This window comes from Oncorhynchus tshawytscha, linkage group LG06 (genome assembly GCF_018296145.1).
Source record: "Oncorhynchus tshawytscha isolate Ot180627B linkage group LG06, Otsh_v2.0, whole genome shotgun sequence".
Classification (NCBI taxonomy): Eukaryota; Metazoa; Chordata; class Actinopteri; order Salmoniformes; family Salmonidae; genus Oncorhynchus; species Oncorhynchus tshawytscha.
The window spans coordinates 26,876,299-26,891,852 of NC_056434.1; the positions used below are offsets into that span (position 1 = coordinate 26,876,299).

General features: G+C 40.9%; 2 protein-coding genes across 2 annotated transcripts; one reads left to right on the forward strand and one right to left on the reverse strand.

The window, feature by feature from the left end:
- The first annotated feature begins 265 nt into the window (after positions 1 to 265).
- On the forward strand, positions 266 to 11,344 carry LOC112252329 (plasmolipin). The gene is made up of 4 exons (XM_024423455.2): positions 266 to 559; positions 3,117 to 3,287; positions 7,461 to 7,577; positions 10,484 to 11,344. Exons 1-4 carry the CDS (start codon positions 416 to 418, stop codon positions 10,589 to 10,591), a joined length of 540 nt encoding a protein of 179 aa, XP_024279223.1. The 5' UTR covers positions 266 to 415; the 3' UTR covers positions 10,592 to 11,344.
- Positions 11,345 to 13,421: 2,077 nt separating this feature from the next.
- Positions 13,422 to 15,318, reverse strand: LOC112253344 (ADP-ribosylation factor-like 2 binding protein). Its single transcript, XM_024425336.2, has 7 exons — positions 15,167 to 15,318; positions 14,965 to 15,034; positions 14,769 to 14,830; positions 14,562 to 14,668; positions 14,358 to 14,443; positions 13,985 to 14,081; positions 13,422 to 13,823 (listed from the first exon to the last, which is right to left on the reverse strand). The coding sequence occupies exons 1-7, from the start codon at positions 15,183 to 15,185 to the stop codon at positions 13,719 to 13,721; spliced, it is 546 nt and encodes a 181-aa protein (XP_024281104.1). The 5' UTR covers positions 15,186 to 15,318; the 3' UTR covers positions 13,422 to 13,718.
- Between the last annotated feature and the right edge of the window lie 236 nt (positions 15,319 to 15,554).

Below are 15,554 nucleotides of genomic sequence, written 5' to 3' on the forward strand. Positions count from 1 at the left end.
ACATGGAATTTTTACTGGGATTGAATGTCAGGAATTGTGAAAAACTGAGTTTAAATGTATTTGGCTAAGGTGTACGTAAACTTCCGACTTCAACTGTATTTACCAACCTACCTATACTCAAACTGGTGGCTGCTGTTAATGTGTCACTGAGAGAGAGAGAGAGAGAGAGAGAGAGAGAGAGAGAGAGAGAGAGAGAGAGAGAGAGAGAGAGAGAGAGAGAGAGAGAGAGAGAGAGAGAGAGAGAGAGAGAGAGAGAGAGAGAGAGAGAGAGAAAAAGACACCTGCCAGTCTAGAAAAGCAACCCAGGTGGTAACAACGGCTGCATTCCCCGGATCTGTATATTTGCTCTGGAAGGGTTCTATTCTCTGACTAGGGGAAAGTTAGTTTGTTATTATTGTGTGGATTCGAGGGAGTGATGTCAGACTTTCCAGATAATGTGGCCACTGAGACCAGCTCAACCCAGTCCCAACAGGGAGGGTCCAGCTTTCAGCTTGCCAGTATTTCCATGGACCTGGGCTTGATCAAGAGCATTCCTGGAATCCTGATGTTGGCTGAGATAGTGAGTGACAAATACCAGTTTCACCTTTGTATTTACTTTATCCATCATCAAATCAAGTTTATCGGTCACGTACACAGATTTGCAGTTGTTATCGCAGGTGCAGCTTGTGTTTCTAGTTCCAACAGTGCAGTAAACCTAGCAATAAATGTTTTTGTCTCCTGTACCCAGTTCATTTTTCCTTCTTTCTCTGTCTATGTATCTTTTCAGAATCCCTGTTTTCCTCTATCTTATTGTTTTGTATGGGCTTGAGTTATACCTAGTGGTTGCTAAGAGTTGCAGTAATGGACACACACTGGGACATTAATCAGGTGACAGCTTGTTTTATTTTAACATAACATAAATTAAGAATTGTTTTATGCAAAACGTCCTGTGTCTTGAATATGTTTTATGTTTACATATTTACATCATGTATTGATAATTAACAGTACATTCAGAGAGTCATATATAAAGCACATATTTCAATATGATGCCACTCCCTTTGAACCTGTAGTACATGTGACTGACCCGGCTAGGTGGGTCACTGCACTAGGCTTTATATCACACCCTTGATAGCCATTTCAATAATTACATGAGAAAGAAATATCAGGACTCACACTGTTCCACTTGAGTATAGTGGAACTTGTTTAACAAGTATATACTTTAACAAGTATATACTTGTTAAATGTGTGTGTCAACAGCCATTACCTATGATTATAGACATCTCATAACACAAGACATCACATTCCTACTATAATTGAGCATTACCAATAACATTAATATGAATTGCTGGACCCTGTGATGGTATTGTTCAATCATGTCAACTCAGCCAGATATTTTGAACCCTGATGATTTTGTGAGCCCATATCTTGGATCTTCTATATTCATTATAGGTTTACTGCAGTTGATTGTTAACAGTTCACGGATATACGCCCACACACCCTACACAAAACCAGGCAGGCACACTCAAACACACACACCTTAAATTGACACAACTTAAACAAACCTGCCTTAGGCCTCAGATTTACTCCTAATAAAGCCTTTCACAATACCAGTCTGCCCTGAGCGAAGATAAATTAATTGAGGGACTACCTGAGAAGGGGTTAGTTTGAAAAACATTTGTTTAGGAAGTGATCATGCTAAATTAAGTCATATACTGTATAAAAGTAGAAATTCTCCTGAATGTAGGCCTATACTTTGGCAATATTATGTCCTCGTGTACACTGTAGACAAAGGTAGGCCTACATGACAGTACACTGTAGTCCTTTCCAGCTGTCAATGACCAAAAGCGACCTATTTTGCCTCATGGGTGGAATGTTATTAATATTTCTCATAATTTCATAATTAAGATTTCTTTAATAAGCTGATGAAAACCTGGTGTTGCAATGTCAAACAGTTTTGTTATATTTCAATCTTCTGTGATGTGTAGAAAGTGTAATATTGGTATGCAAACTCAAAATTGAATACATTTCAACTCTATATCCGACATGGTACATGTGTCTTCTTTTATTTAAGCTCATAACCATGTGTGTGAGGTGTCTACTTCTGTTTTGAAGTAGATTTGTTTAAGCCTACTGGGGTGGCAGGGTAGCCTAGTGGTTAGAGCTTTGGACTAGTAACCACAAGGTTGCAAGTTCAAACCCTGAGCTGACAATGGTACAAATCTGTTGTTCTGAACAGTTAACCCACTGTTCCTAGGCTGTCATTGAAAATAAGAATTGGTTCTTAACTGACTTGCCTAGTTAAATAAAGATTAAAAAATTAAAAGACTACTAAGAATCACTCTGTTTGGCCCTCACTAATTTAGCCCACTGCAGTAAAAGGTTCAAGCTTTAATATTAGCTATTTGTGTGTATATTAACACGTTCACACTCCTCTGAAACTCAATAGTGAGAGGAGAAAAAGTAATTGACAATTTATGAGATATATCAATGTTTTGCTCTGTGCCCTGGCCAATGTTGGTGAGTGTCCTAATCCACTAACCTCTGGTGTGATTGCTGACCTGACCTCAGCATTATCTATATTTTATGGCACCCGATGTTTCATTATTAATACATTCAATGTGACAAAACTTCATGGAATTAGATTTATGCAAATGTTTAAAAAACAGAACAACTATTAAAACTCAATTCATTTGAATGTTGTCATATTGAGTGGTTAAAGTTAGAGGTACAATATGAGAGGGTATAAGAATGAGGATGTTATGCTTACCATTATCAATCTTTGACACGTTTACCAGTTATGTGGGTTAACCTGCAGATCAAAACCTGATCCCTAAATACATATTTGGATTATGCTTTTTTATTGAGAAAGAGTTCTGTTTGCCCTCCTGATCTTGTCTAGGGTACTAAGTAATACTGTCAAGGTTATTTGACAGAACTATTATATTCCTGTCTGTGCTGCTGATTAATGCTCAGTGGGTAGTGTAGATTACTCCCAGGTATTCTACACTGCTCTTCAAGAGGACACTGACTTGATCTGGCGTGAAGATTTGGATTAGAGACTCAATAGAAGGTTCACCTGTTCAAATGTCAGCTAAATGTTTGTGAACATGTACCTTGTTCTGTCTCACTCTCCTCAGGGTCTTGGCCTGCTGCAATGGGCTCTAATTGCCAGTGCCTCCTCCCTTATTCCTGCCTATGGCTGGGTGATGTTTGTAGCCGTTACACTGTGGCTGCTCACCATTATCCTCTTCTTCATGCTCTTCTTTGGCGCCTATCACAAACTCAGCTCTGTGCCCTGGCCAATGTTGGTGAGTGTCCTAATCCACTAACCTCTGGTGTGATTGCTGACCTGACCTCAGGCTTATGTTGAAGTGGGTTGTTCTATGAAAATTGTGGCTTTTTTAACAGCTTTATGTATTTTGGTATTTTTACTACATTAAATAAAACCAAAATGCTTGTGTTGCTTTTTTGTCACTGTGGTTACCTATATTTTAATGACGATTCAGGCTTTACAGAATGTAATTTGACTATTTAATTTCCATATATAATCAAAGACATAAAGCGTTAATAATAATATTAAGAAATGTTTTTGATTAGTAATAATTGACATTAAAGAAAATTAAAATAATTAAAATAATAACACCAGTGACGGTAACACCAGTGACCGTAACACCAGTGACGACAACACCAGTGACAAATCTGTGTATATAATGGCGCCGAAGTAGATGGCTGCCATTTTGAGATCCCGTAACCAATTCCAAATCAAATCAAAGTTTATTTGTCACGTGAGCTGAATACAACAGGTGTAGCTTACAGTGTAGCTTACAGCTGTAATACAGCTTATTACAGCTTTCACTGTAATACCTTACAGTGAAATGCTTACTTACAGGCTCAAACCAAAAGTGCAAAAAAGGTATTAGGTGAACAATAGGTAGGTAAAAAAATAAAACAACAGTAAAAAGACAGGCTATATACAGTAGCAAGGCTATAAAAGTAGTGAGGCTTCATACAGACACCGGTTAGTCAGGCTGATTGAGGTAGTATGTACATGTAGATATGGTTAAAGTGACTATGCATATATGATGAACAGAGAGTAGCAGTAGCGTAAAAGAGGGGTTGGCAGGTGGTGGGTGGGACACAATGCAGATAGCCCGGTTAGCCACTGTGCGGGAGCACTGGTTGGTCGGCCCAATTGAGGTAGGGGTGGCAGGGGTCTTTGACCATTTTTAGGGCCTTCCTCTGACACCGCCTGGTGTAGAGGTCCTGGATGGCAGGCAGCTTAGCTCCAGTGATGTACTGGGCCGTACGCACTACCCTCTGTTGCCATACTAGGCAGTGATGCAACCAGTCAGGATACTCTCGATGTGGCAGCTGTTGAACCTTTTGAGGATCTCAGGACCCATGTTATAGCAATAGCAATTGTGCTATTGTGTATATATTTTTTGTGTTATTTGTAACTTATTTTGTATATAAGGTTTCCGCCACCGTGTCTTATGACCGAAAAGAGCTTCTTGATATCAGGGCAGTAATTATTCACCCCGTACTGGAGGAATTCTTCTTCTTCATGGAGTCGGACTGGAAGGATTTCCTTTGGACGCCTGACAGGGCCCTCATCCCCATCATTCGCAGGAGGAAAAAAAGATGGAGATATCGGGGACGACAGTCCGAGTGCCTTGTCACCGAGAGGGTAATTTACCTTTACCATCGGTTCTATTAGCCAACGTACAATCAATCGATAATAAAATAGACAAATTACGAGCACGTATATCCTACTAACGGGACATTAAAATCTGTCATATACTATGTTTCACCGAGTCGTGGCTGAACGACGACATGATTAACATACAGCTGGCAGGTTTTAAGCTTTTTCGGCAGGATAGAACAGTGACCTCTGGTAAGACAAGGGGCGGTGGCCTACGTATATTTGTAAACAACATCTGGTGTTGTTCTCTAGGTTTTGCTTGTCTGAGGTAGAGTTTCTCATGATAAGCTGTAAACCACACTATTTACATCTATATTTTTCGTAGCTGTCTATATACCACTGATGCTGGCACTAAGACCACACTCAATTAGCTGTATACAGCCATAAGCAAACAGGAAAATGCTCATCCAGAGGTGGCGCTCCTAGTGGCCGGGGACTTTAATGCAGGGAAACTCAAATCCGTTTTACCTCATTTCTAACAGTGTGTTAAATGTGCAACCAGAGGGAAAAAACTCTAGACCAACTTTACTCCACACACAGAGGCTCTCCCTCGTTCTCCATTTGGAAAATCTGACCATAATTATATCCTCCTAATTCCTGTTTACAAGCGAAAACTAAAGCAGGAAGCACCAGTTACTCGGTCAATAAGAAAGTAGTTCGATGAAGCAGATGACTGTTTTTGCTAGCACACACTGGAATATGTTCCGTGATTCTTCCGATGGCATTGCGGAGTACCCCACATCAGTCACTGGCTTCATCAATAAGTGCATAAATGATGTCGTCCCCACAGTGACTGCACGTACACACCCACACCAGAAGCCATGGATTACAGGCAACATCCGCACTGAGCTAAAGGGTAGAGCTGCCGCATTCAAGGAGCGGGACTCTAACCCGAAAGCTTATAAGAAATCCCGCTATGCCCTCCGACAAACCATCAAACAGGCAAAGCGTCAATACAGGACTAAGATTGAATTGTACTACACCGGCTTCGACGCTCGTTGGATGTAGCAGGGCTTGCAAACTATTACAGACTACAAAGGGAAGCACAGCTGCGAACCTACCAGACAAGCTATATTACTTCTATGTTCGCTTCGAGGCAAGTAACATTCACAAGGCCGCAGGGCCAGACAGATTACCATGACGTGTACTCTGAGCATGCGCTGACCAACTGGTAACTGTCTTCACTGACATTTTCAACCTGTCCTTGACTGAGTCTGTAATACCAACATGTTTCAAGCAGACCACCATAATCGCTGTGCCCAAGAACACTAAGGCAACCTGCCTAAATGACTACCGACCCGTAGCACTTACGTCTGTGGCCATGAAGTGCTTTGAAAGGCTGGTCATGACTCACATCAACACCATTATCCCAGAAACTCTAGACCCACTCCAATTTGCATACCGCCTCAACAGATCCACAGATGATGCAATCTCTATTGCACTCAACACTTCCCTTTCCCACCTGGACAAAAGGAACACCTATGTGAGAATGCTATTCATTGATTACAGCTCAGCGTTCAACACCATAGTGCTCTCAAAGCTAATCACTAAGCTAAGGACCCTGGGACTAAACACCTCCCTCTGCAACTGGATCCTGGACTTCCTGATGTGCCGACCCCAGGTGGTAAGGATAGGGAACAACACATCCACCACGCTTATCCTCAACACGGGGGCCTGTCTGTGGTGAGTGCTCAGTCCCCTCCTGTACTCCCTGTTCGATGACACAACAGGAGTTGGCCTGATCACTGACAACGATGAGACAGCCTATAGGGAGGAGGTCAGAGACCTGGCAGTGTGGTGCCAGGACAACAACCTCTCCCTGAATGTGATCAAGACAAAGGAGATGATTGTGCCCCCATTCTCATCGACAGGGCTGTAGTGGAACAGGTTGAGAGCTTCAAGTTCCTTGGTGTCCACATCATCAAAAACCTATCATGGTCCAAACACACTAAGACAGTCTTGAAGAGGGCACGACAAAGCCTATTCCCCATCAGGAGACTGAAAATATTTGGCATGGGTCCTCAGATCCTCAAACGATTCTACAGCTGCATCATCGAGAGCCTCCTGACTGGTTGCATCACTGCCTGGTATGGCAACTGCTCGGCCTCCGACTGCAAGGCACTACAGAGGGTAGTGCGTACAGCTCAGTACATCACTGGGGCCAAGCTTCCTGCCATCCAGGACGTCTATACCAGGTGGTGTCAGAGTAAGGCCCTAAAAATTGTCAAAGACTCCAGCCACCCTAGACATAGACTCTTCTCTCTGCTACCGCACGGCAAGCGGTACCGGAGCGCCAAGTGTTTGTATCAAAAGGCTTCTTAACAGCTTCTACCTCTAAGCCATAAGATTCCTTCCACTTGTTTTCATTTGTTTTCTTAAAACTTCTTAAAGCATTGTTGGTTAGGGCTTCTAAGTAAGCATTTCACTCTAAGGTCTACACACCTATTGTATTCGGCACATAAACATTTGATTTGATTTGAAATATATTTGATTAGATTAGATTTTTGCAATATAACTGTCTGACATATGTTTCATTAACAATAAAACACTTCAATTAAAACTTAAACAAAAATCTGCCTTTTTAAAATAGTTTTTCCTGGTGGTTAAGGCAGGGGACAGGAAAGTCACCATTGTTGTAGAATGACCCGTGTCGTCTCTGCTATGCTGCATTTTTGCTATACATTTATTTCAAAGTTATTTTGTAATAGTTATTCAATATGAAGTAACTTTGAAATAAAATGTAGGCTGTATTCATCAACATCTGTTTTCTATCTTGTAGGTTATGGTGTATAATGCTATGGCAACCGTTTTGTACCTCACAGCATTTCTGGCCAATGCTGCATCAGTCGCTCCTTACATTTCAACATCCTTCTACGGCCATATGGCAGCTGCTGCGGTAAGTCTAGAACAGACAACTTAATATCTACAGATATACAAAGACATGCAGACACTAGACTGAAACATAGGCACATGTAGGCTAGCTTCCTTGTTAATTGGTTGACCAGTTCTGATCAGTTGATGAGCGACAGAAATACATGAGAAGCCCTTGTTTAAACAAGTGCTCCCTTACATAGGGCCACATAGATTGAGACTGAGTACATTACGTTTAATACTTGCACATTTTTGTATAGTCACAAGATAACCTTCAACAGGATGTGCTGATATCTATGTTCTGGGTAGGATGAATAGAAAACACAAAAGTGTGTTTCTGGCCCTTCCACTTTCTGGCACTCCTAAATGTTTGACTAAAGAGGCAGGACTGATGCGTCATGTGCACACCTGACTGTGACAGGTTCAAAGATAAAGAGAGAGGGAGCTAGAAAAAATATAAGGTAGATGTGCTTTTATGGTGTGGTCTCTCTCCATGGCAATCCTGGCCAGAGTCCATTTGCTATTTACAATGAGGCACATGACCAAGCCCGTTGATCTTCCTGGGAGGAACAAGCCAGTCACCATAACGTTGGCCCTGTTGCACAAGACCCAGGGCTATTAGAGTATATCTAACAGGGTTTGTCAACAGTAATTGCTCCTGTAAGTCGCTCTGGATAAGAGTGTCTGCTAAATTACTAACATGTTAATGTTTCACCATGCATACATATGTAGGATCTTAATTTGAGCCAGTTTGCTACAGCAGGAAAATAATCCTACTGCAACAGGAAATGTGAATTATTATTATTATTTTAAGAATTGACTTTTCTTTTCTTGGGTTGATACATTTTTCGGAAGAAAATCTAAATCTAAATGGATATTAAAAACTTCACAAGCCTTTTTAAACCTCAAATACACTACAGTTCTTCTACAACAAGGTGATCAAATTAAGATCCTACATCATTGCGTGTTCAAAGACTTGTATCTCCTTCCTTTCACAACCCAGGAAAACAGTAGCCAGGTGACTCTAGCCAATAAAGAACATCACAGTTTGATGTAGGTCAGGGGTCAGTATTTATGTGTATGTAGATAAAATATTTTATTTTTGCTTTGGGGAGAATGTAGCTACAATATACAGTACCAGTCAATAGTTTGGACACATCTACTCATTCAAGGGTTTTTCTTTATTTTTACTATTTTCTACATTGTAGAATAATAGTGAAGACATCAAAACTATGAAATAACACATATGGAATCATGTAGTAATGAAAAAAGTGTTAAATGTTTTATTTAAGATTCTTCAAAGTAGCCACCCTTTGCCTTGATGACAGCTTTGCGCACACTGCATTCTTTCAACCAGCTTCATGGGGTGGTTGCCTGGAATGCGTTTCAATTAACAGGTGTGGCTTGTTAAAAGTTCATTTGTGTAATTTCTTTCCTTCGTAATGCGTTTGAGCCAATCAATTGTTTTGAGACTAGGTAGGGGTGGTATACAGAAGATAGCCCTATTTGGTAAAAGACTAAAAATTATGGCAAGAACAGCTCAAATAAGCAAAGAGAAACGACAGTCCATCTTTACTTTAAGACATGAAGGTCAGTCAATCCGGAAAATGTCAAGAACTTTGAAAGTTTCTTCAAGTGCAGTCACAAAAACCTTCAAGCACAATGATGAAACTGGCTCTCATGAGGCCCACCACAGGAAAGAAAGACCCAGAGTTACTTCTTTTTGCAGAGGATAAGTTCATTAGAGTTAACAGCCTCAGAAATTTCAGCCCAAATAAATGCTTCACATAGTTCAAGTAACAGGCACATCTCAACATCATCTGTTCAGAGGAGACTGTGTGAATCAGGTCTTCATGGTCAAATTGCTGCAAAGAAACCACTACTAAAGGACACCAACAATAAGAAAAGACTTGCTTGTTCCAAGATACACGAGCAATGGACATTAGATCAGTGGAAATTTGTCCTTTGGTCTAATGAGTCCAAATTTTAGATTTTTTGTTCCAACCGACGTGTCTTTGTGAGACAGAGTAAGTGAACGGATGTCCTCCGCATGATTGGTTCCCACCATGAAGCATGGAAGAGGAGGTGTGGGGGTGCTTTGCGGGTGACATTGTCAGTGATTTATTTAGAATTTAAGGCACACTTAACCAGCATGGCTACCACAGCATTCTGCAGCGATACACCATCCCATCTGGTTCGCACTTCGTGGGACTATCATTTGGTTTTCAACAGGACAATGACCCAACACACCTCCAGGCTGTGTAAGGGCTATTTGACCAAGAAGGAGAGTGATGGAGTGCTGCATCACATGACCTTGCCTCCACAATCACCCAGCCTCAACCCAATTGAGATGGTTTGGGGTTAATTGGACCACAGAGTGAAGGAAAAGCAGCCAACAAGTGCTCAGCATATGTGGAAACTCCTTTAAGACTGTTAGAAAAGCATTCCAGGTCAAGCTGGTTGAGAGAATGTCAAGAGTGTGCGAAGCTGTCATCAAGGCAAAGGGTGGCTACTTTGAAGAATCTCAGATATAAAATATATTTGGATTTGTATGTGAATCAATCCATATGTGTTATTTGTTCTGATGTTTTCACTATTATTCGACAATGTAGAAAAAATAAAGAAAAACCCTTGAATGAGTAGGTGTGTCCAAACTTTTGACTGGTACTGTATGTTTGTGTCATTTTTGTTGCAAGGCATATGGCATGACAACAAATGATGACAGAGGAGTTGGCTACATCCCAATGAGATCTGGCACCTAGTACTGGCAGCCTGCCTGCATATCATCAACATTGCTAGTCAAAGATTCAACAATCTCAATTAACTGACATTCGAGGAAGAATAATTAACGCAGGCATGTACGGTATCTTATGATAATAACATTCTTCTCTCATCTGATTGTCTCTTACTATGTGTTTGTCTCTTTTTCAGTTTTTTGGCATTGTGGTGACTTTGTTATATGGAGCCAGCACCTTCTTTTCCTATTTGGCATGGAAGGGGGATGGAGGTAATACAGCTAGCAACTCTGGTCCTGCATAGGACTACTCTACTATCTGTCCTGATAAACCCTCTCCATACAGAGAGACTTGGACAGTGTGAACCGAACAGTGTGACAAGTAGAGGAGATTCCAAACCTGTTCATCAAAGGACGAGTGTTTTTATATACGGTATACTTTTTAAAAAAGAAGCAGGACATCAATAGCCTTTTTTTAATGTCAAAATGTTGACTGGAGTGAAGACTGGAAGCATTTTGCAGACCCTTTCAAAGTGTGTTGCTATGGTGACCCTACCACTGCACATCCATCCGTACACTCACTCATGACTCACTCACATACATGCTCCCATACATAACATAACCACTATGATCACATACTGTAGGAAAGTGTAATGAATGATTCATCTATTTATACTGTAATAAAGGAGGTAGTTAGCCTAGCGGTTAAGTGTGTTGGGCCAGTAACCGAAAGGTCGCTGTTTCGAATCCCTGATCCAATTAGGTGAAAAATCGGCTGACGTGAGGGTGGTGATATGCAAAAAACAAATTTCTAATTCACATGTGTATAATACACATTTGTGTATGTGTGAAATAGGACAAATGTAAGCACCCACCTAATTATTATAATATTTGTAGATACACAGGAATCCCAATGGGTTACACGGTCTGTGTGCAACACACGTTCAGAAACATATTTTTATATATTATTTTTTTCACCATTGTGAAGACCAAGAGAATCATGTGTACGGTTTATCCATATCAGTACACCTTGTCAAATAAAGTAGATTGTGATTTTACAAAATTATTTCATGTCTTTATTTGAAACACTTATTTACAGGCAATGGGACACAAGACTATGTACAAACCAGTTAAATAAATACATTTAATTAAAACACTTAACATATTATTCTCAGTAAAGACAGCTATATACAGTGGGGAGAACAAGTATTAGATAACCTGCAAAATCGGCAGTGTTTCCCTACTTACAAAGCATGTAGAGGTCTGTAATTTTTATCATAGGTACACTTCAACTGTGAGAGACGGAATCTAAAACAAAAATCCAGAAAATCACATTGTATGATTTTTAAGTAATTAATTAGCATTTTATTGCATGACATAAGTATTTGATCACCTAACAACTAGTAAGACTTCCGGCTCTCACAGACCTGTTAGTTTTTCTTTAAGAATCCCTCCTGTTCTCCACTCATTACCTGTATTAACTGCACCTGTTTGAACTCATTACCTGTATAAAAGACACCTGTCCACACACTCAATCAAACAGACTCCAACCTCTCCACAATGGCCAAGACCAAAGAGCTGTGTAAGGACATCAGGGATAAAATTGTAGACCTGCACAAGGCTGGGATGGGCTACAGGACAATAGGCAAGCAGCTTGGTGAGAAGGCAACAACTGTTGGTGCAATTATTAGAAAATAGAAGAAGTTCAAGATGACGGTCAATCACCCTCGGTCTGGGGCTCTATGCAAGATCTCACCTAGTGGGGCATCAATGATCACGAGGAAGGTGAGGGATCAGCCCAGAACTACACGGCAGGACCTGGTCAATGACCTGAAGAGAGCTGGGACCACAGTCTCAAAGAAAAACCTTAGTAACACACTACGCCGTCATGAATTAAATTCCTGCAGCGCACGCAAGGTCTCCCTGCTCAAGCCAGCGCATGTCCAGGCCCATCTGAAGTTTGCTAATGACCATCTGGATGATCCAGAGGAGGAATGGGAGAAGGTCATGTGGTCTGATGAGACAAAAATAGCTTTTTGGTCTAAACTCTACTCACCGTGTTTGGAGGAAGAAGAAGGATGAGTACAACCCCAAGAACACCATCCCAACCGTGAAGCATGGAGGTGGAAACATCATTCTTTGAGGATGCTTTTCTGCAAAGGGGACAGGTCGACTGCACCGTATTGAGGGGAGGATGGATGGGGCCATGTATCGCGAGATCTTGGCCAACAACCTCCTTCCCTCAGTAAGAGCATTGAAGATGGGTTGTGGCTGGGTCTTCCAGCATGGCAACGACCCAAAACATACAACCAGGGCAACTTAGGAGTGGCTCTGTAAGAAGCATCTCAAAGTCCTGGAGTGGCCAAGCCAGTATCCAGACCTGAACCCAATAGAACATCTTTGGAGGGAGCTGAAAGTCCGTATTGCCCAGCGACAGCCCCGAAACCTGAAGGATCTGGAGAAGGTCTGTATGGAGGAGTGGGCCAAAATCCCTGCTGCAGTGTGTGCAAACCTGGTCAAGAACTACAGGAAATGTATGATCTCTGTAATTGCAAACAAAGGTTTCTGTACCAAATATTAAGTTCTGCTTTTCTGATTTATCAAATACTTATGTCATGCAATAAAATGCAAATGAATTACTTAAGTCATACAATGTGATTTTCTGGATTTTTGTTTTAGATTCCATCTCTCACAGTTGAAGTGTACCTATGATAAAAATTACAGACCTCTACATGCTTTGTAAGTCGGAAAACCTGCAAAATCTGCAGCGTATCAAATACTTGTTCTCCCCACTGTAGGACAAATGTTGTACTAATATTATTGGAATTATTTTACAGAAAGGGATTCCATTGGTTCAAATGAGAAAGAAGGATCTGAGAAAGCACCATCGACCAAACAGCCTAGGACTGAATGTACCAGGTTTCTTCTTTCAGGCTTCATATACGGTTTGTTGTGGAGGGCTATGAGTACAATAATAAAAACATTTCTAAAGTGTTTTCCCATTGCTGGTGCATATAGTTCTCCTAACCACCAATGCCAAGGGCTGAGCAACTAGGCTACTGTTTTGTCTGTCTAAAATGCTTGACCTACAAACACCTTCTGGCATACGTGTTAATAATGTAACAGGCACAATACTCAAGTCATTGAGCACAAATTTAATAAAAAACGCTGTACCCCACCCTGAGGACAAAGGTGTCTATCTTAACCAGAGAAAGGCTATTCGTAAAATATTGTAAAACAAAGACCAACCTGACTGATTCCATTGCAAACCTACAACAGTTCAAATACAAAAGCTGGGGGAAAGACGGATGTTCCCTGTGGTCCCCTGTGACTGGAGGGCATGGGCAAGACAAACAATTATGTTCTGTTGTCAGCAGCACAGTGCACTATTGGTCATGTATGTTCATGTGTTTGGGGATGACTCTTCATTAGTTACTTCAGTTTTGTTGTTCTGGAGGTGATGGATTTGGAGGATGTAGAGGTGAGAGACCTCACCACTAGGCCATCACTGAGGTCAAGCCCTCGGCCCTCCCTCTCCTGCAGACAGAGGAGGTATGGGTGCTGTGACACAAAATTACACAACCACAAAGAGACAGAATCCCCAACACATTTCTCTCAACAAATCACTAGTACACATCCTCAAATATACTGTCATAATATTATGTACATCCAATTCCAAACATTGAGTTTTTACTCACTGCTCTGTAATCAATGAACATTTCCTTGAAGGTCATGAAGTCTGTAAAAGTAAGCAACATGTCGAAGATGTCTCCTGACACTTCGTCTTTGTGCTGCCTGAAACATAGAAGAGAGAGTGAAAATGTATTTTTGTGAAATGAGAAACAAATAAACGTTGCACTCTGCAGTTAGATGTATTTGGTTTACAAGGGGCAATGTGCCACCTACTGGCCTAATGTGTCACAGAGTGCAGTGGTTCCCAACGAGGGGTGCTAGGACCCCTGGGTGTATTTGTGAAGACTCATGAGACCATAGGCTTACTGGAAGAACAAAAAAGAGCTGGTGGTACTGTAACCGAAAAAGGTTACTCCTGAGTGGAAATGGTTTACATACTTGAGTAACTGAGTAAATGTGCTCATGTTGAAACCGGGAATTCTCTCCATCAGCTGCTGCTCAAGTTGTTTCTCAAGCAGCTCAATCTGAAGAGGTAGAAGTAAACATCAGAATATGTATGACACGTTCACATAGAAGGTCTGAAAAAACGATCTACCTTGACAGTTGATGAGGCAGGCAGATGAACAGAGTATAGTGCCTTACATATTCGTTGAAGATGGGTGTATAGGTGAGTTTGTTCTCCTCGGAGTCATCAAACTCCAGGTAGTGTTTCTCCATGAAGCTCTGTTGCATGTGCTGGAAGTCGTCCTCTGAGAAAATTGAGTAGCATTAGCGAGCTATCCATTTAACGTTGATACACTAAAACATGTCTAGAACACAAAAAAAACGTGTTTTTTTTGTCCAATTTACCCATGATGATGTCTTCAATACTCCCAATGACAGCATCAAAGGCTGCATCTGAATCTGAGGAGCTGAGGAGGATAAATCAGTCAGCAACCAAACATATAAACATGAATCATTCTCTTCTAAATTAACGTTACTTCACTCACTCACTCACTTCCTCATCGACATACTGACTCGTATGCACACATACATACATACATACTTTGAAACAGCAAAATTCTCCTCATCCAAATCCACCATTTCAACGATGTTCTCGCCACCACCTAGCAGATCTTTCAAAAAGACAAGACATTGCATAATACATTAGATAACGATAGCATTTCATGCTAGCTAGCCTAGCTGAGCAATCATTGCTATATTTCTCTGGCTATTTTCGTATGATTTAAAATCAGTCAAGAACTCACTTCGCTCTTTAACGTCCATTCTTAATCTATTTAGTTAGCAAACTACGTGGCTGTCTAGCTGATTGATTTTCTGTAATCGCTACCAAGGCGACAACAAAAAAACGCTCCCTTCAGTAAATTCAGTCCGGTAAAGAAACAGATCCCAGCTGATTAGTTCCGGAAGTACAGTAGAGTACAGTACAGTCAGGCCATAGAATTGAGAATTATAATAATTTGATAGCACCTCTATGGGTCAGGCACTCAACATCGTGTAAACTGAAATTAATGTTAAGTGCGTTTAAGTCCTTTATTGCAATCATGGACTGTAAATTAATTTTCCCTTTTCTGTCCCATGATAATGCAGAGTACATATCATGTAATTCATTCTGACTGATGGGTTTAGTTGTGA